The sequence below is a fragment of the Larus michahellis genome, chromosome 1 (genome assembly GCF_964199755.1).
Source record: "Larus michahellis chromosome 1, bLarMic1.1, whole genome shotgun sequence".
NCBI classification, from domain to species: Eukaryota; Metazoa; Chordata; class Aves; order Charadriiformes; family Laridae; genus Larus; species Larus michahellis.
In genome coordinates, this window is record NC_133896.1 from 132,246,422 (window position 1) to 132,273,827 (window position 27,406).

Consider the following 27,406-nt stretch of genomic DNA (forward strand, 5'->3'; position numbering starts at 1 on the left):
AAATTAGGAGTTGCACAGAAATACGTTCAAGAGAAGAACCATTAATATTCTTTGCAGCTTGATCTTGTTGGTTCAGATACAAACTGTATGAATTCAGACTTTTTCCCTTATGTAAAATCTTCAGCTGCTGCCTTTACCGGATTTAGAGATTATTAAAAAAATCGTAACAGCAGCTCAGGGAACAGTCGAGAACTGTCTGTCCTATACTGTCTGACCCTGACCAGCTTTTCTCCACGTGGCTTTAAATCTTCATGTAATATAATTCGGAACCAGTTCTGATACATTTTAATGCACCTAATCTCTCTGAGCACAGGTTTTGTACAGGCAGCATGCAGAGCTCTGGGTAGGCAGCTATTGGGACTGCTGGCAATCGACAGTGACTGCAAAAATTAAAATAGATCTTTGGATGTTACGGAAAGTCTTTCATCGGCGCAGCATTTTCGCTGCAAATTTAAAGCAGCTACAAGTGGAGCGCAGCGCTTTGAGCAGCTCATTCTTATTCTGACTGCAGCTTGCACTGCAGCGTTTCCATACACTTGATGTTTTTCTATTAGAAACAGCATATTAAAGAGATCCGCTTAAAATTTTTTTGAGGTTTAGAGGACCTCTGTATAGAAAGTGTAGCCTGCTAGGCAGGGTAATGGTTTGCCAGTGTAGTTCCTGGCTGATGCTGGCTCGCCGAGTGAGCCACAGAAAGTCTCTCCCCAGCCCCTTTCCTGCCCTGGCTGCTAGCTGAAAAATAGACGTATAGATGATCATATTTTATAAATACGCCTTTCTCTTAGGAGAGTTCTAGAATTAATTTATTTCTATTGAATTCACTGATGTCCTGCAGCAGAAGGCAGTATCCGCTCTTCTGAACAAATTCTGATGCCAGTGTTGGCTGCACTTTATTGTTCTTTTGATTTTCTCTATTTTTTAATTTGAGGGGGTTCCTAAATTCTGTAGCTACATGAACAAACAGAGGAGTAGGATTTAGTGCAGAAGTCTTCAGAAATATTTCAGTGTGTGCAGAAGAAGAAAAAAAAAAAAAGGTTATTCCATTTCATATGAGACCTGTAGTGAATATTAAATTTTGAGGGACTTCATCTGAATAACTGTAGATGTGTTGTGGTTTGATGGTTTTACCCCAAATATCCAAAAAGGATGTATGTGACTGTATTAGAAATCCATATATGTGGATCTTAAATGCAGCCGTAGGAGTCTTTAAATGATTTTGCGAACTAGCATCTCAAGAAGAATGCCCTGAACAAAAAAATCTCTTTGTTTTTAATTAGCTAAAGTATTGCAGTAGCATTTTAAGTCCGTTCTAATGCAATGCATTATTCAGCAGATATTTGGGGGGAGGTTTCCACGTCTTTCTTGTGGCCAGGGGTTCTGTCTAGGAGACTTTGCATTTTTCTCAGTCTTCAAGTATTGATCAGTTAATTTATTTGTCAAGATTATAAACAGTGTTAGCTTTAAAAACAAGCAAACAAACAAAAAAAACAAAACCCAAAAAACCCTCACACAACTAATTGTTTTTCCCTATAGCTCCCTCTCCTTTAGATCAGTTATGATATTGTGATACTTTTTCCTCCAAATTCCTTGCTAGTGTTTTTAGTTGAATAAGGTTTTAGGTAGGTCATAATAAACTCAGATTTCATGAGAAACTGGAAAAGTAACTGAGAGCAAGCGTTAAAAAAAATCAGCACTCAATCCCCTATTCATCTCGGTCCAGGTACATGATACATTAATGCTTATTATTTATTTAAATGCTTCAAATAGGTTTGGAACCACAAAGGAAGACAGTCTGCCTTGTGAAGTTTGAAATAGAAAAGACTGGCCCACAGAGGGCTGTATTTGAAACCCCAGAGAAAAAGGAAAACAGATGATTCTAATATATTCAGCCCATAAATATGCTGATTCTGTTGGGTATCATGGAAGGAAATGTCTCAAGGAATTTGAATTAGCATGTAGTGATGGTTTAGAGAAATGGAGCACGACGGCATCCCTCTTCATCGCTTGGGCTGTTCCCTGTGCAGACCCATCCTCCTCCTCCCCGCCAGAGCCCTTCGCTGTTTCCACTGCTCCATCACCTCACCTGCAGCACTGAAACCAGCTCCCACGTTCTCAGATGACCAGTTTTGTGCTGGCTCTGCACCACCCTGCACGCTGGAGGGACCCTCCCCATAAACGTTAACTCCGTCCCTTCACTGTTTTCCTTAAAATCCCTTTTGGTGCTCTTTACCTTTATTCTGCACTGTTCTTTACCTGCCGGTACGGTGTGACCTCTACCCATGTAGATAGATTGCTGTTGTCCCCCGTTGCCTTGTGTTTCTTGTACCTTTTTGCTGTTTTGTTTCCCATACTGTAGGTGCTGCCAGGTATGGGTGATATATCATTTTTTGGTGTGTGCACAGTGCGTGCCGCAATGGGATTCAGCCGTGTGACTGAGCTGCCTCATAGTTACCGTAGAAGAGATACCTGAAATAATCACAGTGGTTAGGATGTGATGGGAAGGCAGAAGAGGAATGGGACTGCCGGGAAGTGTTTGTAGGCTCTTTTGCTGCTGGCAAAGAGGTGGAAGTGGGAGGTAGTGGAATATGAGGCTAAATCGATTGTATTCTGTGGGACAAAACCGTATTGTGTTTGCAGGCAATTACAGGAAATTTAGAGATGATATGGTGGGAATAGGGATTTTGAGGCATTTAAGGCGGCAGAGAGGTTACATGTTCGACAACAGGCTTGAGGAGGGATTTGAATGATTTCCTTATGTGTGCGTTTAGAAGAAAGGTTGGTATGATAACGAAGGACATTAAGGAGTAAGGAATTTTAATCAAAAGGCGTGCAATTTTTAGGGCTTTGGATAACACAAACTGGTTTTAAAATAGGTGAGAAGCAGTGCTAGGCAGGGTCAGATAAGAGGGACAGGAAACATGAGATCAAGCATCAAAGGTGATCCTGTAAGGGATGATTTTCTCTGTGACAGAATACATGGTAGCTCTGTCTGTTGTAATAGGGAATGAGAGAAAGAGAGATTTGAAACGTTAATAATAATAATAGTGTTCAGTTCCTGTCTTGAAGGCGGGATCCTGGAGGGTTTATTTTTGGTTGGTTGGTTGGTTGTTTTTTTGGTTTGGGTTTTTTTGGGGGGAGTATGAACGGCTGGACTGGGGGAAAAACTGGGGTACATTCAGGGAAAAGATACAGTGTGGGCAGGAAACGAACGGCTTGAACTGGTGGCAGGCAGATGACTTGTGCTCAGCCCCTGTCTTTCTTCCCCCTGTGTCACAGGCCAACAACAAACCGGAGATCGAAGCAGCCCTCTTCCTGGACTGGATGAGGCTGGAACCACAGTCCATGGTGTGGCTGCCCGTCCTGCACAGGGTGGCTGCTGCTGAGACCGCCAAACACCAAGCCAAGTGTAACATCTGCAAGGAGTGTCCAATTATTGGGTTCAGGTACAAGCTCGCCCCCTTTCCACGTGTACTACTGCTCGGTGGAGCAAGAGCTCTGTTTGTTTCCAGGCGAATCACGTGCTTGACTTTATGCGTGTTGTTGAGGGAAAAAATAATTGTGACAGGGCACGAAGGAGAGGGACACCTAGAGTGGGTACAGTGGTGCGAGAGTTGAAGAGAACAAAAATCAGCTCTCACTTCAAATATGGCCCTTCCTCTCTGTCCCGCTCTTGCCTTCCATGCCTCAACCAAAGTATGGGTAGATTGCACAACTAATGCGATTTGCTTTACATTCAATCTGTCCTATACATGCAGTTACATTTTCTGAATTGGATCCTAATGAATTGCTTTCTGTCGTGGTATAAAGCAAGGAAGCGCCTTGAAAATGCACAGATGTGTAAAGCTGCATGCGCGTTTCTCAGAGAAAAAATGTTGGTGGTGGAACATTAACCTGGAGTGGGGGAAATGTTGCTGGTCTATTTAAACATCTGGATCGACACCACGGTTACTATGGCAATGAATAAGTCACTGTGTTGTAAAATGGCTGTGTGTTGGTATGCCTGTTGAGAATCCACTTAACGGCTAAGTAAATACTCACTTTCAATTATGCCTAGACTTGTTTTATCACTTTGCTTCGCAATAGCTGCTTTGTATGGTTTCTGTTCTTTTTATGCACGGTCGTCTTTTACCATTGGCATTTCTCCTTCTATGGTATCGTGTTGTTTACAAAGAGCTTTCTGTAATTTTGTTTCTAAAACCCAGATAGATAGCAGCAGCAAGCAGTACCACATAGCAAAGCCATCATTTTGCTCTAACCTGGGAGAGTGTGAATGTTGCTTTTATGCTTGTAGTGGGGCAGTGCTTTCTGCTGTGCGCTTCACAGGCAGAGGGAAACGGAGGAAAATAGTGAAGGTTTTGCTTTGATTTGAACCTGAGTTTTTCTTCAGTGAGGCTGGTCCTCTAATCATCTAAATTCTTCTGCTTTTATTCCCCTTGAATATCTTAACTGGATGTTACTGAGGAAGAGCTAGGGATGGGATGCGAGTAGTTCAGCTCATCCACAAAGTCTAATTTTTCTGTTCCCAGATACCGTTTATGAACTACAGAGTGAGTTACACAGTTTTGTATAAACAGCCAAAGACAAGTAGGTGGAATTGAAAAATGCAGCACTTGGAAAATCAAAGAGTGGCAAGTGAATGGATAGTCTGTAGTGAACATCGAGAACTCGGGAAGTGGACACTGGAGCTCTGTGTTTGTGTCTAATTTTACTTGACTGATCTCATCTGTCTCTTAAATTTATATAACAAATCTATTATCATGATAGTAGAATCTGTTTGTCACAGATTTTTTCTCTGGCTTTGCAAGTCATTGAAACCCTGTGTACACACTTGACAAAAAGATACTGTATTGGAAGGCTTTTAGAAAGCTAATACTGTGCGCCTCAGTACGGATAAAACAATGCTCTTTTGAGGTCATTGTGACTGAACTGCTTCACGTATTTGGAACAGGACAACCCTTATGCCTCCGGCTCTTTCAAGCACTTGAGCATAGCAGATACAACAGTTAGCTGCCTCATAGAGCTGATGAGATTAAATAATGGCCCGAAAGTGCATTCGGAGTTTTACATGGACGGAATGCCATACAGGAAAATTGTTTTGATAGAGGTGCTAGGAAGGACGCAAACAAATCCCTGCTTTGTATGCGGCACTTAGGAGTTTGCTGGACCGACTTGTTGAGGAGGGCGTTACTTACTTGAAGTTTACTGCCTTGGGACATTCTGTTAGGAATCATGATGAAGAGCAAAGAAACTGAAATTAGCATTATAGAAACAGAAAGTGTGGTGGTGTCTTTTGTATGTTAAGAGAGAGTGATTGTGTAGAAATCTTCACTGTTACCCAATATTAAAAATTTTTTTGAAGATGTAAATCTTCGATAAAGATCCGAGACAGCAATACCTGTCCTGCGCTGGCAGAGGAGCATTGCGCAGCATTACACACTGTATGTGTGTAATGTACACACTCCCTCTCTCTCAAGGGAGAGAACTTCCTCACACAAAAAACTTGACAGGCTGATATGAAGCATTCACATACAAAGCCCTGAAGCTGTGTTTGGTTTTTTTCTCCTCTTTTAGGTACAGAAGTTTAAAGCACTTTAACTATGACATCTGCCAAAGTTGCTTCTTCTCTGGCCGTGTTGCAAAAGGTCATAAAATGCACTATCCCATGGTGGAATACTGCACACCAGTAAGTAGCTGTTTTACTGACCCTTACTGTCCCTTCTTATGTAGAAAGGAAAAACTTCATTTCCTATGTGCAAGGTAATGGAGCGTTTGGGTGGCTTTTCTTTCCTCCCCTATAATTAAATCACCTTTTATATACTATACATGCCAGCAATTTCTGATTGTTAGTAAAGGATACTCCAATGGTTTGAAGTAAATTGAAGTTCATTGTTTGTTCAATGCTGTGTCATAATGTATTATTGCTTGCTAATGACTTGTTCCATGTTCAGTGCTCTAGTTCACTTTATGGGTCCTGCAGGGAGCCTGTGATTTGTGTGAATACTCATTCGCATCTTAGGTCACAATGTTTTCTCCATATCATTGTGAGATTTTTCTTCCTTTTCTCAGCAAGTTGTCCCTTCACTTGTTTTCCCCACAACACTATGATTGCATTTTTAAGTTCTTTACTATTTAGTGGTACTTTGTGTTATATGATTTCTTGATGGTGTAAAATACTAGGGAAGTTCTCAAGAGTAGCAAGTTAGATTTCATTTCTGAAGACTGGAGGCTGGAGTGTTCTGTGCAGCGCAGTGTAGATGTGCTGCATTGATGGTGTGGTGAGGGTCTTGTTTCGCAGCTCTCAAAAGGATCGGTTTTGCGTAAAAGTTCCTTTCAAACCAGACAGCTGGCAAAGGAAATTCCATATTACTCTTTCACTGTGCTCCTTTTTCTTTTTGGCCACTCATGGCCAGCGCAGAGGGGCTTAAATTAGAGGAGCTCTCAAGTTGTCCTTCCATGATGCAGCAGGACTGAGCTTTCAGCCGCCTTTGCTATTGTTTGCTGTGGTGTTGGAGCAGTACGTTCTCTGGTTGTCATTTTCTGGTGTGAGGATGTTACCCTAGTCTTGTACTTTCATCTGCTGGTCAAACATAAGCAGTTAAAATAAAGCATCAAAATTATACATGGGCTAACCTCATAAGATTATATGCATGGTCTTTACAACTTTATCCAAACAAAAAGCCATGGCCAAAATGAAGACTCAGATTTTCTTAGAAACTTAGGAAGGAGAGAGAAAAATTTCTTTCCCTAAAACATTATAGTAAAGCAAACCCAGTATTTTTGTTAGTTTTAATTTACGGGTATTTATTTGCATTCTCTATCAACTTTTGCTGTGGCGTTTAAATGGCAGTATTTAACCTGAGCATCTGCAAGGGCAACTACCGTGGACTGGCGAGCTTTTTGTCAGTATTCATTGCCTGCTGCTTTTCAGCCTCGTCCCCCAGGGGCTGCGGTTGCTGGAAAGGGCCATTTGCCTGAACTCCTGCACAAGCCGGAGGGAAGCTGGCGCTGCCTGGGCAGGTCTGAACAGACTTCTCCATCGCAGGCATTCCTAGAGCTCACTCTCAGGATCCGAGTCCTAGGCAGAGCAAGCGAGCGATCGACCGGCCGCGTTAGAGCATTCCTTCCAGCTGCAGCTGAATACCTCCTTGCTGAGTCGGCCATGGTTTCGTTTTGCAGTTTGCCACTCTTTGCCTCGCTAATAAGTGACACGGCCGATCCGTGAATGGTGCACAGAATGCACAAACCAACGTCTTGCTACTATTTTCTTAATCTGTTCCTAAGACGTGTTTTGAGGAGAGAGAAACGAAAAAGGATTGTGAGACACCCCCACCACCTGCAGCAACTCCTTGCAACACGGGGTCCAGCAGGTTTCTGTTCTCCCTAAAAATACAGATTACTAACAGGCGAACGCGGCGGTGAAGAGAAAACTTGCAACCGTGTCCAGCCTGCTGGATGAGAATAAAGAGCCATTCAGGGCCAGTACATTTTTTTGTGAATCCTGAACTCCAGCAGCCCATGCTAATGTGCTGTGCCTGGCTGCACCAGCAGCCAGTTGAATTAGAAAAGGATTAACTCAGGGTAAAAAAAAAAAAAAAAAAAAAAAAAGTGAATGTGACGCACAGCGAGCCCTGATCTTTTTTGTGTTGCTGATATTGAAAAAATAAACCCAAATACTGTGTCACTGAACAAGACATCCACTGAAGATATCACGTCTAGTGTGTAATTGTTTTCTAAATGAATGAAAAGGGGTTTGCAGCTGCCAAGGCATTTTTGACTCTTCCTCCAGACAGATCTCTCACCTTAAAATGCATTTTGGCAGACAGAAGACATGTGGTGCCTTCTTTGATATATCTTTGCAATAGCTGGATGTGCACAGTGAAGTGTTTGGGTATTTTTATTCACCCTCCCTCTTATTTCCAGGACGTTTTGGAGCACTGCAGCCTTTAATTCTGCTTAGGGGAGATTTGAGAACTCATGCTAAATATCTGAGGGATGTGATAACTTTTCCTCTCCTGCAAAAGTTTGAGGCAGAATAAGGGCAAGGCTGTTCCCTAATTTTTATTTGGACAGGAAAATCGCAACAATTATTCCTGAAAGCAACACAGCTCGATTTATTGTTCAAAGAGAGGGTGACTTTTAAAGAGGTTTCAAATAAAGCATAGAAGACAACTTCTAGACTGGGATTTAAATGTAGGTTCATTTTTCTGTTTGGGTTTAATGAACAGTGACACACCAGCATAAAAACCACCTTGTTCGAAGGAAGCCTGTCAAAACCGAGGTACCTTTCTACAGCTAGTGCTTACAGTCAGGGCTGAGGTCTGGGGTGGGGGTTTGGCAAGGCACTTTCTTAAACCAAACCGCGAAAAGTCAGATGATGGTAAAGTCCTCCTTATGTCACGAAAGAGTTTTGGTTTTGGAATAGTTTTGGAACATGCTCTGCCCGGCTGCCTGTGTATTGCTTTGATTTAAGAGAGCTGGGATGTTGAAACTCCGCTGTTTCTTCCTCGTAAACCAGTTCTGCTGAGAATTGTGTTTTGGATGATTTTGGTCTGAAAATCATGTGGAATAAAACATCTGTGGAATAAATCAGAAAGTATGTCTGAAAATAGCCTCAATCTATCAGCTTGTCCACATAATAATCACATTTTCTTTGCCTTTCTCGTGCTCCTTGAGCATTTTTGAAATGGAAATTGAATCATATGAGAGGTGCCTGGTGCTTCTGGTTGTCACCGGAAGACATATTTTCTTCATGGGATTCTTGTGCTACCAACTAGATCAGGATGTTCCTGTGCAAACGCACCGTTTTACTCTTTGGTTCTCATGCAGAAGGTTCAGGGGAGCAAGGGGGAGGAACAGTCCCAGGAAGGTCAAAGCGAAGAATGTTTTATTGTTAATCATGCCTGAAAACACTTAATCCAAATTACAGTCAAAAGCAATGGGAAGTGCTCACAACATTGAAAATAGACAAAGCAGGAACAAATGGTTATGAATGACACAGGTGAACAAACTGAACAGAAAGCTGTACTTAATCCGTTTATACCGAGACTAAATATGAAAACTTTTTCTCTGTTCCCAGTTCATGTGCTCTGTGCGTCATCTCCTGATGCTGACCTGCTTCAGAGCTCTCCTGGCAGGCATTGCAGATGGCAGTCGGCAAAGGGAATTCCCTCCTGCTGGGGCGTGTGAGGCCACCTCAGTAAATCCCCTTTCCAGAGTCCTCTGGGTGGTCTGGCCATGCTTAATCCCTCCGTTCCCCAAACTGTCTTTACTTCTGATGTATCGAGGAAGTGATACTTAATATTATCAAGCATTTATCTCAGTTTCTTGAAAGTACAGATGCTGATGTACTGGCTTGTAGGTTCTGCCGTGTCACTTCTCTGCCAGTCATTGCTCATGCCAAATTTTCCTACCAGGCAGGCTGACCGGAAAGACAGCCAAATTCTTTCTAGCTTTACATGAAGCTTGTAGGCGTCAACAGTACAGGGATAACACTCGTCCGTTCTGTTAATATATTTCAGTCTTTCTGCACGTTATTTTTCAGGGCATCCTTAATTTTTCTACCCAGGCAATCGTTAAAAATACATACATCTGTGTTTCAGCAGCTCTGTGAAGGTTGGCCTGACTGATAGGTCCCAGCACCTCCTTCCTCTCTAAATAGAAGGCATGGAACTCATTAAAAAGTGTCGGGAAGATTAACTTTTCCCTCATTTCTTTCCTTCAAATTAGATACACTGAAGAAGCAATATCATTATGTGGGTCAGGAAGAACTTAATTTACTGTAGAAGAGCAGTATTTCAGGGTCGAGTGTCTCTGTGAGGTGTGGAGAAGGGAGTGCAGCCTGACTAAAGTAACTGAAGTCTTCCATTAAAATTCTTCAGAAAATTGCCTGACTCTTTATCAGGCTCGCAAGAAGTTTTGCATCTTCCCAGCAGACCTCCTTTGAACTCTTCCGGGCTCATTCTGGTTTTCAGGAAACTAATTCCACTTTGCGCTCCTCTGCTGGTCTCTACAGCAGCCAGGAAAGATGACCACAGGCAAGGGAGCAGAAAACTCTGTGCAAATTGTACTCTCCTCAGGGTATTGATCTTAAATGCCTGCTGGCTTCAGATTAAACAGGCGCGGGAAGAAATAACTGATCTAAGTGCTTTCAGCAGCTCTCACCTGCTTCTTGTTTCTCTTTGATCAAAACATTAATGGCAGAGGAGACTGAGAAAGGAACCTGAAAAGAAAACATACTGAGAGTACAGGTCTGACTTCCGTGGACTGACAAGTCCGTGAGATGTAGATGACGAGCGTGTGGTAAGAGTCAGGATCCATCCAGTGAAGCAGCTAGCTGGACACACGGACTGGCTGTGTATCCTCCGTTACAGCAACTTTAGTGCTGAACAAAAAGCAGACAGAGTCCCCCCAAGCCAGATGAGGAAATGACAAATTATTGTCTAATTATTTCGTGTCCTCTTGAGATCCCCCTGGGATGAGGCACGAGCCTGTCAGGGGTTTTTGGAGCTTCTCTTTTTCTTCCTTTATCCCCACTAGCAGTTTCGCTGTGTAGTAAGTACATTGTAAGGTAACGGTGATAAATACATAAAATTCATGGTTCCGGAGGTCAAGCCATTGGCAGCTGTGCTTGGTGTGGCCACAGCTCTTCCAGGTGACCCAGCAAAGGAAGAGGCAGCCAAGAAACTCTAATAACCTCATGAAAGATGATTTCATTGTGATTTGTGGCTTTCAGACAACTTCAGGAGAAGACGTCCGTGACTTTGCCAAGGTACTAAAAAACAAATTTCGAACAAAAAGATATTTTGCAAAGCACCCACGAATGGGCTACCTGCCTGTGCAAACTGTCTTGGAGGGAGACAACATGGAAACGTGAGTAACTCTAAAGCGTCTTAAGTAGCAATTAATTTGGTCAGCTCTTTGAGCTCCCCGGTTGGTGCCAACTCCCTTCACTTCCTAAATGCATAAAGCCTCTTTATTATTATTTTTTTTCATTTTTGTTAACCTCGGCTGGCAGGAAGACACAAGCTGGGGTTCCAATTGCCATTGCTTTTATGCTTCCACCTGTCCTTGTACAGGAACTTCAACTTCACTTAGGAAAACAAAAATACTTACTGTCCTACTGACAGCCTTACAAACCTCAAAGTTTGATATGGCAGTTTGGAGACTAGTGATCTCTTAATTAAATTTTTATTTTCTTCCAAATGGATATCTTTCTGTGTTTTTATTTTTTTAATTAAGCTACTGTGTTAGCAAGCTTCCCAGCTGATTTCTTCTTTTCTCACCCTATAAATTTAGTCGTATTAAATGACTTTGAAATCTTTATGGAAGAAAAAAAAAAATAGCAGTAATGATGCACATGGAGAAATCAATGAGTAACCCAGTTCCCTTTGGGTTTTTTTACAAGTTTAATCACTTATTTAATGGCAATTGCACGCAGCTTGTTCTCGCTCTCTCTCTTTCTCTTTTTTAATTTTAGATTTCAGTTTTTTTCTCACTTTTTGGTTGGTAGCTCTTCACAGTCATCTTGTTGGTCTGTTGGATTTCTGTTTTTCAGTTGTTGTGATTTTTTTTTTTTAACCTTTCTGTAATTATTTTGCTGCTAAGTTTCTTCTGCCTCTCTCTTCACCTCCTCATTTTTTGTCTTGCAGTCCTGTTACTCTGATCAACTTCTGGCCAGTAGATTCTGCGTGAGTACTTTTGCTGAAGTGTGCTGCTGCTGCTACTGCTGCTGCGTTCCCTCACTTTTTTTTGTTTGTTTCTTTATTTAGTTTTACATAAGTTCATTTCCTTCTTTCTTTATGATTATTTTCTTTGGTACGCTCTCTGAAGGAAGGTTTTGATCCCAAATGGGATAAATCCAGGAATTCCCAGCAATCGTGGATTATGCACTGTATACTCTTTCTGGAGTATGTATTTTCATCGACTTAACAGGGATTTTGGTGCAGTCCTACTAATGCTTATGAGAATTTGTCGTTTAAAAGCCTGTGTTGCTGAATAAGTGTCGATCCCTCTGAATGTATACTAAATGCTTTTTGAAAGATATGAATTGAACTTGATGGATTTAATTCAGTTTCAGGAATGGTGTTGTTTTGTAGATAGAGCTGGAAATTGGTTTTACACACAACTGTGCACACCCACACACTCACGTGCCCCAATTAGCCCAAAGCTCACTTTAAAATTTATGAAGGCAGGTTGAAATGGGGAAATGTTTACTGTACTTTTTTCATAATTTAAAAAAATAGGGTTTTTCAGCTATGAATTGGAATTTCATTCTTGCACCATTCCTGCACATGAATTGTCTTACTATTGTAGTGATACCCTTGGCATAAACTAAAGATATATATATATATATACATACTTATCGTTGTGGCATTCGCTACTACTAGTGTTACATGGATGATTTTACAATAATGTTAAATAAGGATTATTTTTAATTCACATATTGATAAGTATTGAGAACTAATAAATAGAATTTTATATATTTCTATATGGTGAAATGTATACGGCTTGCACCTTCATTGAATTTTTGGTAGAATAAACAATAGTGAAATGTCTACATTTGAATATTGATTTATATATTTCATTTGAAGCACAACGAATTGGGAAGTCAAATGAAGTGCTCTTCCTCTAGGAAATTTACTTTAAGCAACCAAGAAATGCATATAGTACTGCAAACCTCATATGGTTGGGGATTCACCCACAGAAAACGTTGAAAGGCTGGAGCCAGACTGAAGTAGAGGGGCTTTGAACTTTAGGACGCATTTTCGTTTCTAAATGCATCTGGGGATGATTGCAGCATGCTATATACTCAACCGTGGATCTGGATTTCTTACCCTTTAGAACAATTGAAAAGCTGAAAGTAACATTTAAAGAAAGCTTGGATAATACGGAATGCCATTGCTTTGTCTGACATAACATGAAATTAAGCTGCCATAACGTGCTTAAGTCTAATGCATTTACAGCAATAACATCATGGTATGCTTACACCGATAGCTTCACACCAAAGGTTTAGCGTCATCTACTACAGGGAGCTTAACTTGCATGTAGTACCTAAGAAAGCTTGAGAAATACTGAGAAGCAGGATTTGTATGGAGAGGTTGCACCTTTTATCAGCCCAACTCAGGTATCTTCCTGAGCACAATCCTTTTGTCTAGACTGACAAGAAAGCAGAAAATTAAGAAATTAATAGTGGCTGGAAAGACTTGCTCTTCATTTTGTTCTGCTAACTTTGTTCCTTTCCTTAGTGCTAGACCACCAGGGCTACAACACAAGTTACCGAGCTAGCCAGGTTTAGAGCTGTTTCTTAGTTACAGGGCTAATCCAAACTTTGGCAGTCAAACCTCTTTTTCTTGTTAGCATAAAACTTTTCCATGTTTTTTAAGATCTTGCCTTTTTCTGGTACTTTCATGCCAGTTTGCTGGTAATCTTCAAAGTACTCCAGAAGAGCCTAACTCAGCAGCATTCAGCAATGCTGGTGCTATCCTGATGTCAACATGTGGTATAATATCTGGAACTGTTTATAAATACATACATACATATTTTTTGTTAGAAGTTAGTGGTTCTTCCTGCATATTGTCAAGTATTTTGCACAGATACTCTGCTTGCGAGGCATTAAAGGGGCATCTCACACTTTTGGGGATAATTTATGTCTTATTGCTTGGACTGTGGGCTATCAGTGGCACAAATACAATTCTACACTTTCAAGAAGCATCAACTGAAATGCTGAACAACAAGAAAAGTGCTCTCATCCTGCAAGCTGAGTCTCTGGGGGTGCAGGGAATTGCAGGAGCTGGTATCTGCCATTCGATCGTCACTTGACTTGACTGGAATTCCCCAGACTGTTCCTGCAGACCCCAGCTTGAGCACTGCAGCTGTGGAGCCCTTGTAAATGGGATGGTTATCTTGACTAAGTATTGGCTATGTCTCTCAGTCTTCTTGCTGAGTGTTCTAACCGGTTAGGTGGACTGAGTACATGGGCTCAGAAAGGAAGGACAGAGAGCTCTAGCACGGATGGTCATACATAAGAGTATGTCTACACAACAGCCTGCAGTGCAGCACAAGTCGTTCTCTAGCTGGCTCAGATACTGGCAAAAGTGTACCTCTGAGCAGCTGAATTCAACGTGGGACTGGGCTTTCATAAAACTGTTTGAGGTAGATCTCCATTGTAGCATGTTCTGAAGTGGAGACAAACCTGGAGATGTAGCCTCATCCCCTGCCTGCAGTTGACAGAATGACAGAAGCATCTCCAAGTTACACAGCACTGTGTTGTCTTCAAAAAAAAAATATATATTAAATATACCTCGTTCGCCTTCTGAAGGTGAAGCTTAGTTTCAAGGCAGTAAGTATGTGATCATGGAGTCAGGCTCATCTTTTGCCTTGCACTACTGCCAAAAGGGGCATCACTTCTCTTCATTGCCCAGTTGGTCCCAACCAGGGGCTGTCCTTTCCTTTTTAGTGCTACAAATACATGTGCAGTGCCAGGGTAAGAGGGACTAGGAGAATGATCCAGCTCAAAACTAAAGCTACTTTTAACACAGATTTCCTAGTTTGCACACAGTATTAGCAACAACATTTGTACGTGCGTTGAAACTAAGATCTCTTTTTTTCATTGATAGTAGCAGCTTAGACCAGCTTAACATCTACTGTATGCCAAATAAAAAAACAGAAATAGCATCAGTTTATCGGAAAACCATTGTTACCTTGCTCTGTAGTCCTCTGCTTTAGATAAGTTACATCCTTTTCCCTGTCCCTTCCCTTCAGTGTAGATGTTCTTACACAAAGTAGGTTATCAAGTTGCAGAGAAGCAATTGCCCATCCACATGAATCGCTGCTGTACCGAGGAATTCTGTGAACTGAATACTTATCCTCTGGTGTGCTGTGGTAATGTTTGAACATGTGATGGGTAAAAGTACAGTCGGAGGCCAAAGCTCATTTCAGAAAAAATGAGATTTGTGATACTTGGCCTGTGATGTCTTAAAGAGAAAAACTTTGCTGTTCTGTGAGAAGAGACATTAATGACCATGCATTTTGCGTATCCAGCATAAAGCTCTCTGAATTCAGAAGGATCCTAATTTTCTAGAGCCGTTTGCAGGCTGATTAGAAAACTGGAATTGACCAATGATGTAGTAGATTTACTGCAGGATTATCAAACTCCTAACATGGGAGCATTATGAGCCACAAGATTATTACAGTTTTGGTTTATAACCAGTAAATATAAAACTCACCTGCTCTTGCAATGCAGTACGATCCCGGTTGGGCAGATCCAGTCTGAACCACAGTATCCAACAATTTAAAATGGGAGAAAGTCCTTCCTCAGTCAGGAGTTCCAGAAGGAAAGTCGGCAGAGATGGAATAAAGAAAAGTTGAAATTTAGCTAAAATACGAGATTGATGTACAGTTTGGGAAGCTGCATCAGATTTTGTTATTCCAGCGCCTCCTGATACCTGCAGATTGGCAAAATCCCACACAGCAGCAAAAGGTGCTCTCTGAACTGCACAGGGAACATAATTCAATGGTGATGTTTTCCAGAGTTGAGGCTGTAAGAAACAATGCTCTCATTCATGAGAGGAGTCCCATGAATTGTTTTTGTCAACAAAAAAAGTGAAGAGGACCTCATACCATCTGATTTGTCAGGCAGAGAACCCAAAATAGTTGTCAGTGTCCTCCTGTATAACACACTGATCCACGGTTCAGATTATAACTCTGGAAAGATGCTAGGCAAAAGCATCAGTGTCTGCAGTGTGTTATTAAAGACTCGTTTCAGACATTTTATGTTTCTTGTATTTATTTCTAGTGACTCGTGGAGTAGTCCTTAAAGGCTCTTTTAAGTGGGATGTGCTGGAAGCAGGCACTGGAGCAGGGCGGGAGGCAGAGGAGAGGTTCCCAGCAGGGCGTTTGCAGCCGGCGCAGGGCTGTGTGTGAAATAGAATTACCAATGAAGGAGGCAGGCATGAAGGGAAAACCAGGGCGAAAGCTCATCCGTAAATCCTTTGGAAAAGGATTCTTTGGGGATTGGTGTGCAGAAGAGTTGTTGCAACAGACGGATTGCCAAATGGTCAAAATCCCCAGTGTGGTACCACAAAACATGGGGCCGACGGCTTGAGGAGACGCACACAGCGCCTGGAGTTATAACTTGCTGTTTTTCAAACATAGCATAAGCATAAGGCGTGGAGATGTGAGGGTACAGGCATAGCTAAGTGTCTTTTTACTTTTAAAGGGGTATTGTTTGTGATTAATCAGTGTTTTCTGCCTTATAGGCCTGCCTCGTCCCCTCAGCTTTCACATGATGATACTCATTCACGCATTGAACATTATGCTAGCAGGTATGACGCCAGCTGGACATTAGGCAGATCTTTCTCTGAACAGTCATTTAAAAAAAAATAAAAATCCCAAAGGCTAGTTGCTACCTGAGCACTTCTTAAAAAAACTGTAGGGTTTGGGGTTTTGCTTTCCAGGTTCTGGGATGCAGAGCATTGCCCGTGGTTGCTGCTAACCAGGCTGTCAACTAACTAACTTGCATGCCAGAGCGTCTGTGTGGTCAGGAGTGGCCTTTAGGTCCTGTGGGGTCTTCGTTAAGCTGTGCACTCAGGTTGCTGAGTTTTTAAGAGGGCCTTTAGCAATAGAAGAAGGGGTAATGGTTTTAAACTAAAAGAGGGTAGATTTAGACTAGATATGAGGAAGAAATCTTTTACGATGAGGGTGGTGAAATACTGGCACAGGTTTCCCAGAGAGGTGGTAGGTGCCCCATCCCTGGAAACATTCGAGGTTAGATTGGATGGGGCTCTGAGCAACCTGGTCTAGTTGAAGCTGTCCCTGCTCATTGCAGGGAGATTGGATTAGATGACCTTTAAAGGTCTCTTCCAACCCAAACTATTCTATGATTCTACATAGAGTTTTGTTTTTAATACAGACCCTGGCATAATCGTACAAATCAAAAGAGCAGACACCTCCAAACTCTACATGAATCTCAAGTGCCATTTCAATGTTAAGTAATTCACCTTGTGGAATGCTACAAACAGGATTTGTCCTTGATTTGGAGGATTAAAATAGTGATATATTGCTCCTTTAGTTCACTTGTCTGCTTTCGTACTGCTCTTAAGATTCAAAAAGTGGATTAATTGCACAAATATGAAAATGTTTTTCCACCAGGCAAGCAAATTTGCAAGGCTTGAGGGAATGAAAAATAGTTATTCCAACCTCCTCTTTCTCCCCCTCAAAATCACTTGATCGGGAGAGATATTTCTGAATTATGCAGGACATTTAGGAGGGGCTGAGTGTTGAAAACCAATGAGAAATGACTGAGTGTTACAGTTCTGATGATGACATTGCCAGGTACAAAGCAATTTTTGTAATCCCCTGGCTTCTTAAGGCCTTTCTTTGATTGTGGAATTAATTAGTCATGAGGAGTGGAATATAACCTCAGAGAAAGGATTGAAAACTTAGAAGTGAACTAAGAACTTTAGCCAGGTCATTGTAACAAATAAACAATCCTTTGCAGTAGCTTATTGCAAAACTTTCTGGTAATCAACAGTGAGTGTAAATTAATTTGAATTTCAAATTCATCAAAAACATCACGCTCTTTAATTCTTTCAGGAATGTTAGAGCAAATAAAGTTTCTGGAAAACATAATTGATTTTAATGAGTCTTGTTTATTTTTCCATAGGCTAGCAGAAATGGAGAACACCAATGGTTCTTACCTAAATGACAGTATTTCACCTAATGAGAGCATGTAAGTAAGCTGTTTTAACATTTTTGACATGTGCTTTTTTGTGAAGGTTAATAACTTGCAATGAAATTCTGTAGCGCTGAATTTGCGTGGCCATGTACCACATCTGGTTCAATTTAATGATAAACTTGTGTTCTTTCAATTTCTATCATAGCATCTAGATTTATGGCTTACAGCTTAATACCAAATTTATGCAACAGATGATTGATACCTTCAAAATGAAAAGTACTAATTTTGTCTAAAAAGTCACTGATGTATTCAGCAAATAGTTCCCATGTTACTTGGGAAAAACGCTCATCATCTGATGTGTTTTAAGGACAAAGCTAAAAAGATAACCCTTCTATCTGAACAGCAAGCTTAATCACGGTTAAATTTCTGTAAGCTAGAAAATGTTGTGGGCAAAGTGTCATTCAAAAGGTTAGTGGGGCTGAACAGAAATCTTTGGTCTACAAATGCCTGAAATACATTGCAAGCCAGGAGGGACTCGTCCTCACTGTGAAATATTAGAAGCAGTGAACTTTAAGTTGGACAGATCAGTGACAAGCACCCATTGTACTGCTTTAAATGTGAAGTCATAAATGAAAGTTTTAATTTTAAAAAAGTAGTTCAATCTAATGTCACACCAAGACCTTTTTGTGGTTTTCTGACACGATAATATATTTCTCCTTTGTCGTGATTTTCTTGATCTTGTTCATTCTCTGAATGAAAGGACGTAGAACTAGAAAACTACCTGTGCGTAATGTTTCTGAAAACAGGACAGAAGCACGTAAGTCATTGCTGTGCTTGCAAATGTAGGCTTAGTTAATTAACTGTAGGAGCAGCCACAGTATGGATTCTGAATCAACCCAATATGAAAAAACTCAAATCCCAACTTTTCTAAAAGCATTTTTTTCTATTCTGCATAATCTCATCCTTGGCATCGTTTAAGGGGTGTATTTCTTAGAAAATCCAGACAGAATATTCCTTTTATCAAATTTGTAGAGTTCCTTTAAAGCACAGTACCCTGGCCAGTTTTCATTCACTTACTTAAATTGAGATTCCAAATCATTAGTATTTTATAAGGTTGGTTGTGAGCCTGTGAGGTGTTCTTGGATAATAAAACTGTTTCTTTGTTGCCAAATAGTTTCTCTTTTGACTTGGTAGGATTGTTACCTACCAACTCGGAAAGAAAATCCCCTGTACAACCAAGTACATTGTTTTAACGTATCGGTTCAAAAAGGAGAAAGTTAAAATGACACCTCAAAACTAATACATACACAATGGCAATATAGTTTAATGCAGTTAATGAAAACTTTGTTTCCAAATTTTACGTCAATTTTGTATTGTTATGGATAGCAGTAATGCTATTACATACCGAATTTCCTGTTGTCTCCACTGTAATATTTCAGTGTCTTTAGTCACAGAATCATACATAAGCAGTGTCCTTTTTGTTATGCTTTGGTCTTACTGTTCAGTTCATTCTTTGTTTAAATAAAAGTTGGATTAATATGATACAGTTAGTAAGTTAACCACTGACTATCCAGTTTGCACCATTAAAATGAGAATAAATCTGTACATTCTGAATTTTGGAAGAAATATGATCCAGGTACAAATTGCAGCAAGATCAAAGCTCACCATGAATTTGCAACTGTAATTCTTTCAGTCTTGTCGTTCAGGGTATGTGTAAGTATTATTTGTTAACATTCTTACAGGTTTTGGATTATCAGGCTTATAATTGCAGCTAGAGCAATGGATGGAGATGGGGAAGTAGGGAAATAAAGAGATAATGTGTATATATAGCACACAACGTTTTGATATGCAGTGTCATTGCAATTATGTATACGAAGTAAGTGTAGGCTGAAAATCACAGAGAAACGGTGTGTCTTGCAAAGTGGCCTTATATTGCAATACTTATGTCACTTTTTCACTGTTAATTCACTTAAGATGCATGAAGATATTTATAAATGCAAAGGACCTGTTTGAAGGGAGTCACAGTTGAAGTGTTTCATTAAAAGTATAAATTTAGGAACTGGCAAGCCTTTAAAATTTTGTTTAGAAAGAAGAAAGGATGTCTGTTGTGAAAAATTAATATTTCCCTTTTATGAGCTAATGTTAATGTGCTCTACATTGCTTTAGCACTCCTGTAGTCTATAAAACGGCATCATTAACATTTTCAGGAACAAAATGAAAACAAGGAAAATTCAGATTTTTGAACAATAACAGCTATTAAAAATGCCTGTTAAATTCTGGATTACAAACGTAACAGAAAAAAACTAGACTGAATTATTTTGTTGTAAGTAAGTACTACCAGAAAAACAAGATTTTCAACAGCAGCGTCATTTTTTTCTGTCCTTGACTTGTGGTGTCAAGAGGAACCTTCCATGGTTTCTCACGGTTCCTGCTGGTGTTCGCTGCATAGCTCAGGGCCTCGGTGCATCTCCTTAGCGCCTGAAACACCCGTGTAATTCTAGAGGTGGCCGAGGTCTTCAGAACTGGGTTTGCTTTTCTCTTCTAGAGATGCTTCTGTTTCAGATGCCAGGCAGCTTCGGGGGCCATAGAAAAAAAGAAAGAGATCATATGTATAAAATAGAATATATTTCTATTCTGACAGGGTACATCACTTGTAATTTCAAAAAAAAACACTCGGTGAAAAATAGCGTAATTTCATTAGATTAAGTAAATATTTTTTTATTTCACCTCATTTACAATTAGATAGAGAAAACTAGATAAACAGAGGACACCTTTATTACATAAGGAGAGTCTGTAGGTATAAAAATAAATGCCTTGCCTTTGCTTGAATGACCCTTCCACAGCACAGATCAGGCAGCAGAAGATGGCCTTTTTTCTCAAGCAAATTCCTAATTGAAGTTAGGCAAATGAGGAAAGCTGAGGTTGTCGGCTGGGGCAAAACTCAGCTTTAAGTGTCTGAAAGGCAGAGGGGAAGAGAGGTGGACTCTGCAGAGAAGGAAAATTATCAGCAACTAAGTGAAACAGTTCAGCAGATTTTGCCTTAAGGGACATCGCTCTGCTATTCGTTACAGAGAGTTCAGCAAATCTCTTTGTAAGAAATGAGAGACTGGGAGTGAATCATCTCCTCGTATTCACTGCGAAGTTAAAAATGAGGAAGGGAACAGCCTGTTTTATCCCCTTCTGTTTTCCAGTGATGACGAACACTTGTTAATCCAGCACTACTGCCAAAGTCTGAACCAGGAGTCCCCCCTGAGCCAGCCCCGAAGCCCTGCCCAGATCCTGATTTCTCTGGAGAGCGAGGAAAGAGGGGAACTGGAGCGAATCCTGGCGGACCTGGAGGAGGAGAACAGGTGGGTTATGCCGCTGGCTGCCGCAGCCCTCAGGTGCGCACTGCAGGGGCAAGCGAAAGCTTGCTCTCTGTAAGTGATGAGGCTGACAGCCTATCTTTGTTAACTCAATGCCACTTCCAGCGCGGTGATGAGTCAGCACTGTTTCTTTCACAAAACCTCCAAAATGGCAAGCTTCAAAGACATCCATGGGTTGGTCACCTAATACCACCTGTGACAAGCTCCGTTGGCTGGGTTTCATATTTCCTGTGTTGTACCATTTCCTTTATTTCCATGATAGTAATGAGCTTCACGCCAGCGTTGCTTTAGTTTGTCGTTAAGAGAGGGAAAGGTGTGTGGATTTCTGCACCCCTGTCTGGAAAAGACAGGCAGAGGTTCTTGGAAAGATGACAGGCGTTTCTCAAAACGGTTGGCCATTGGGGTACATGAGGTTTTGAAATCACCTCAGTTCATTTGAAATAAAGAATCTGTGAAATAATTGTGCTGTACAGTTAGATGGAATTCACTTTGATAGCATTTTTAGCGATAAAATGAGTTATAAAGTTGCATTTTCTTCAGACAGATGGGTTCTTTCATGGTGATTAAAATTTGGGTCCTCTTTTTTTCTGTTTGTTGGGTGTTATTTGTTGACATTTCTTTAGCCTCTCAATATCAAATATAATTTACCACTTTTAGTTGGAACTTTAATCGAAGTTATCTTCATTAATCACAAAAAAACCCCTCGGCTAGATTCTTGCAGCATCACAACACTGCAGTCCTCTTTCTACGCTACTCTGGAGTCTTTGGCCATCAGCGTAAAAACTGGTAGATCTTGACTGACCATGGCAGATTTGTAATTGCAACCATGGACTACCAAAATTAGACTGTAAGATAGAAATCATTTAGATCTACAAAAAAATCCCATTTTTATTTGCCTTCTGCTATCTTCAGCTTTTATGCTAAAGTCTGTTGGCATTTTCATACTCTTTTTTCTTGCTTCTTTAAGAGCTTTTGTTTACATTGAGGTTTTAATGCAGTAATCGATTATCTTGGACATGTCAAGAAAATAATGCAAGAGTTGGCAGTGTCATAGATCTCTCCATGCATAAGTCTTCTTTGGATGGCACTAAACAATTACAGTGGTTCCATCATCCCACTGTCTCCATGAGACTGTGGTTGGGACTTCTTGACAAAGAGCAGAGCCTGGACTTGCAGAACAGCTTGAGTTAGTTTTGCATGGAGAAGCCTGAAATAAGCTATTCTGTCACCTGGAACAGGAGGAAGAAGATTTAGATCTGCCTTGTGCTTCCGTTTGGACGTGCATCAGCTACTCCTCTGCAGATTAAGTCCATTTTTCTGTATAAGTAATATGCTTTGACCAGGAAGAGGAAAGAGCCTGTTCTCCATAAATACCAAGTTTTATTTTTCTGAAGACTTAACCTCTATACATCTCCAAGGGCAGGGGCAACTAATTTAACTAAAAGTTTGTTTCACACACACTTTTTTCATGAAAGGTGTAATTTGCTGTAAGAGTTACTTTTTTAATACGCCATTATTTTCTCATGCCCTTGTGTTTCCAGTTGCGTTGCGCCCTCTCTGCATTTAGACTACACAATCTTCAGGTCAGGTTAAGCTGAAGATAGAATTGCTAAAATCTAACTGTTTTCTATGAGGAATTAGTAGCAGAGAAGACACCTGGAGGTGATGTTTTTGCTTGTGTGAAAAATGCTGGCACAAAGTCTGACAGACGTATAAATACTAATAAACTGGAGAGTGAGAAATAAAGAGGAAGGGTCAAGAACACACTTTTTTTCAGGAGGATTTGGGAGAACGTAGAGGATCAATAGATGTAAAGGATGAGGAAAGTGTTTCAGACAGAAAGCTGTAGTAAACAAAGCTTTTACTCTCTGAACAGCAGCGAGATTTTGTTTGAAACAAAGCCCAGGCTTCCTACTACATGGTACATAAAGCCCAAGTACTTTTCCAAAGTGGAGGAAAATCAGTATTTTGAAATAAGCCGTTGTACTTTGCATACAGGACTTCTGTAGTTAAGAAATACTGTGTAACTAGTACTGTACAGATAGTAATATAGCTTGGTTTTTTAAACAGCACTATGAAGGAGAAAAAAAAGTCAAAATGCTTTTCTGTCTGTATACAAAATAAGCTGCCCACCAGAAAGGAGGGTTGCTTTTAAAGCGGCCTCATTTTAGATTAGAAATGTGGTATATGAACATTAGTATAACCTGGAGATAGCTAAATAGGCTACAAAATTCCTTTTCGGGGTTTACACCTTAAATTTCGGTATGAGCCTTATTTAATATGACAACTACTAATGAGGAATAGCACGTTAAAAGATCTCTGGGAGGAATTACACCTTAAAAATACCTGGTTTGAAGTTTGGCAAGCCTAGATTAAACGAGAGCCGTAGACTACAAGGTTGTTTTCTCATTTGTACTACTGGAGGCACAGTTACGGATGGGATGCCACCACAAGCAACTTCACCTTTTTGGATGCTTCGGGTCTCAATGCAGCAGGGACAGAGAGGTCTGTTTCTGTAGGACAGCATGGAGGTCACACTGCTGTGATTTTCATTGATTATGACAAAATCATGACTTTTGTCTCTGCAAACCGCTATAAATAACTTGTACTTAAAATGAGGCAGATGTTCAAAACCAAACAAGTTCTTGTTGTCCTGATAGCTTGTCACGGCCAGATAACTGTGATTTTATGGAGGGAACACTGATTCCTTTTCAGAAAATAAACCATTCAGGCAGGGTCAGTCAGGAGCCATTCATATAACTTATCTGCCTTTAAAAAACAGTCTTGTCCCTCTAGATTTTTATTTTCTAGTCTTTCTCCTCCACTGAGTTTGTGCAAACCTTTTTTGGCTGTTGCCAAAGGTAATCAACAACCTGGGACCTAATTCCCTGTGTGAACCCATAATTCTTCCCATGCTGATCCGAAAAATGCCCTCTGAGTAAATGTTGTTTATCGCCGCAGCAGGAAGACTCGGTGAATCTGTTGCTTGGAAATGAGCTGAACGTGATGCAAATCACGTCGTGACCGCCCAGTCCTCAGCCCAGCCTTAAAGCACCTGAATTGTTTCATCTCTGTTGTAAATACCTCGGGTGTCCTTGCCAGTGCTGAGCTGGATGTGGTGCTTACGCCTGGGAAGGCAAGCGGCTGGGCAGGTAGCAGTGCTAGACAAAAAGTCATCCTTTCCTGCCTGTCTTGACGCCCCTTCTGTGGCAGACACCTCTGATGATTTTTGACAATGAAGAGTTAGCTCTCGCTGCTGTATCTTGTCTTATTTTACAGCTAGAGTCAGCACACGCAGTCACTTCTCAGCAGCTCTTGGGGAAGCTGCGTCAAGTACCAGCAAGAAGCAATACTGCGGTATTCAAAACGCTTCATTGTCATTTCTCTTTTTCTTCCGCTCTCCACAGTTTCCTGCTTTTCAAAAAAACCCAACCCTTCCTTCGCTTTTTTGCTTCGTGTTTTGACTTTTCTTCATTTCTCTTGAGCTGTTTATTGAATTCTGACCTCTGTTTGGTTGTCAGCTGCAGTTTCTGGTCTCCAAATATTTCCATCTTGACTTGTTACTCAAATGAAAAAGACTCTTTGAAATTTTAATTCTGAGGTTTTGCTTTTGGACAGTTTAAAAAGATCTGTTTTGAATTCTTCTGAAATGTATTATTCGACTCATAAACTAACCTAGCTGTGACACAGTTCTGACTTTTTTTTTAGTTTCAAGGACCTCTTGTTAGATATTCATTATTTATCTGCTAGCATTTTGAGACCTTGGTGCTTTTGTGGCTTGCAAATACGACTTCCTTAAATAATTTATGGCAAAAAATTTGCCTGTTACATAATTTATATTTGCTAAAATGTAAGCATTTTAGAGAATATTTTCAGTTGTTGAAAGTGTTTCATTTGAATATTAGGCCTTCGGACTCATGCTCAGTTTTACATCACATAAAATATTGTGATAAAACCATTTCTTATGTATTCAATAGACATAAAGTAAGTAATAGACATAAAGTAAGACATAAAATACACAAAAAGTGCCTTGCTATGGAAGGCACTATTACTATATTGCGATATAAGAGAAAAACCCAATTATAAAATGGTCCCCAAAATATTTTGAAATTTCTTTATGTGTGAATATATTTCAGAAACAGCGAAGGCAGATTTTTGGTGTCCATCTAAAGCGGTACATTACACAGGTTATACCGTAGGGCATACTGAGTTGGATGTACTGTACTAGCATTACATAGAAAGCATTAGCTTCTGCAGTGGTAGAGACTTGGAACTTTCTGCAAAGAATTAAAATACTTTCCTGCTATTTTAGTGACAAAAGAAAGTGACTGTTTCCTGGTATTTTAGTTGAATCAAGATCACCAATGTACTTCTGTAAAAGGGAGACTTCTCTCGCCTTCTCTTGTTTTCCTCCCAGCTCCTAGCTGTACTATAAGAAGAATTTAGTAAATGAGATTTCCAGCCGGAGCCATTTGCCTTGCCTTTGCTTTCCTGCCTTGCACGGGGAGCGCAGTGGGCTGTGTGCCACTGGAGAGGCACTAATACCCCGAGTCTCAAAGCTGCCCTGTTTCCGTGCAGCTATGGTGTTCCTTCAAACCCAAAGACTGATGAATGGCCTCCTCAAATAAGTTCCTTCTGTGTAGTTGCCAATAGCGAGAAAGTGATGCATTTCTAAACATGCTGTGGCTCCTTTCGGTATTTATTTTGGCATTGAAGAAGGGGAACTAGATCTTCTGAGTGTGAAGCATCGTGAGTAAACACTGGCACTCCAGTGAGGGACAGGGGTAGGTGGTTCAGTTACCAGCTTTGTCCGTTTCTTCAGACCACTGATTTTCTGTAGGGAAATGAAAAATAACAAAAATTCACAAATTCTCAATTGCCTTTGAGAGGACTACTCAGCAAATGGGGTCCACTAGGATTTCCATCACCGGGCGATTAATGCTGGCAGTGATAGATGTGATTAATAACTCCTGAGCTCTTTACTACCCAGCTCTTTACAGTTGCATAAATCAAGGTTACGTTGGACACTTCCTCTGTTATTTTTCTTCTGGAATGCCTCAAAGCGGTGCATTCGTATTAAATGCAATATATGGGGGTTTTCTTTGAGTATTTCTCTTACTGAAGTATAATATATTTTCCCAGTGATCAGTAAATGCAGTGGCTTGCTTTGTTTGTGACAGCCAGATGTAAAAGTCACCCAGCCCGAGCTATGGTGGAGGGAGGCTGGGTTTCCCAGTACTGCCTGCGCTTGCTCAGTAGCATTCATTTAGTGAGGATTATGCTTTTATCTCCCCTTTTATGCTGAAAATGTCAGAGAGCACCTTTCCTTGGGACACAGAGGCTGTGGGCAATGCCTTGCGTGCCTGGCTTGCAGCAGCAATCCTTTCTCACCGCACAGCTTAAAACTATTCCAGAGGTAGGAATAAGACCTGAGTGTTCTCTCCTCTAGGATGTTTTTCCAGCAGGTTTCGAATTCTTTCTTTCTTTTTTAATTTTCAGCTTTTTTTCCCTATGTTAATACAAATCTTCGTTCCTGTATGTTTAGTTCCCAGTCATTATGGTATTATTGGATGTCCACACTCCGCATCACTCTTACAGCTCTGCAAGCGGCTGCTACGATGCATCTCGGTTCTCTGGACTAAGGGCTGTTTGGCTGGACAGAAAAGGTGCAGCAGGAAAACTCAGTGGCACAGGTGCTCTGCGCAAACTCACATGCATCCTTCAAAATGACATTCCTCTGTTCCACCAATATTACCGTATTTAATTACAGAACTCACAAACTCAGAGTATCTCTGCTTGAATAATATGCAGTATCCTTTACATATTTTTTTTTTCCTGTAGGCTTTCAGAAAGAGTTTTTAACTATTTTGTATCAAACATGAAGACATTTTTATCTGAATTACTCCCTGGTTCTCAACTGGGTTTCATTACCATAGTTACTGGAAGGACTTCTCTATATTGGTAGTTGAAGCAATAATTGTGGATTTCTTTGTAGCAAGGTACCTGATTATGCTGCAAGTATGACCAAGTCATTTATTTAGTTTCCCTTAGGGTGATATTTTATCTTTTGCTTTACAGCACTTCAGACTTTTGAGTCTGCTGTTTGTAGAGTATTGCCTGTATCATACATCTGGGAAATTCCTCATGGGGTAGCAATAGCCACTGTCTACAGACTGTGTGAAAAACAAGCTTAATGATCAATCGTGTATAAACTTTAGTCTGCAGTAAGACTGTGTGTGATACAGTTGTCATGCTCATTCCTATTCCCTTTTGTATTTTTATTAATTATTCACCAGTTCCTTCAGCTAGAAGTATCAGAAGACATTAAGTCTTGTGGAAGGCAACACCCAGTATAGCCCTTCTTTCT

At 40.6% G+C, this 27,406-nt stretch overlaps 1 protein-coding gene across 13 annotated transcripts in view; it reads left to right on the plus strand.

Annotated features, from left to right (window-relative positions):
* The window catches only part of DMD (dystrophin), a 1,292,219-nt gene that overhangs the window by 1,241,191 nt on the left and 23,622 nt on the right, over window positions 1–27,406 (plus strand). For 10 of the 13 annotated variants that reach the window (XM_074604145.1, XM_074604126.1, XM_074604154.1 and 7 more), the window contains 7 exons: window positions 3,277–3,443; window positions 5,572–5,683; window positions 10,733–10,869; window positions 11,649–11,687; window positions 16,257–16,322; window positions 17,663–17,728; window positions 20,866–21,024. In XM_074604145.1, coding sequence (XP_074460246.1) covers window positions 3,277–3,443; window positions 5,572–5,683; window positions 10,733–10,869; window positions 11,649–11,687; window positions 16,257–16,322; window positions 17,663–17,728; window positions 20,866–21,024 — 746 coding nt within the window. Of the gene's footprint in view, window positions 1–3,276; window positions 3,444–5,571; window positions 5,684–10,732; window positions 10,874–11,648; window positions 11,688–16,256; window positions 16,323–17,662; window positions 17,729–20,865; window positions 21,025–27,406 lie in introns of those variants that run through there. The other 3 variants (XM_074604208.1, XM_074604191.1, XM_074604219.1) reach the window with 2 other exon arrangements.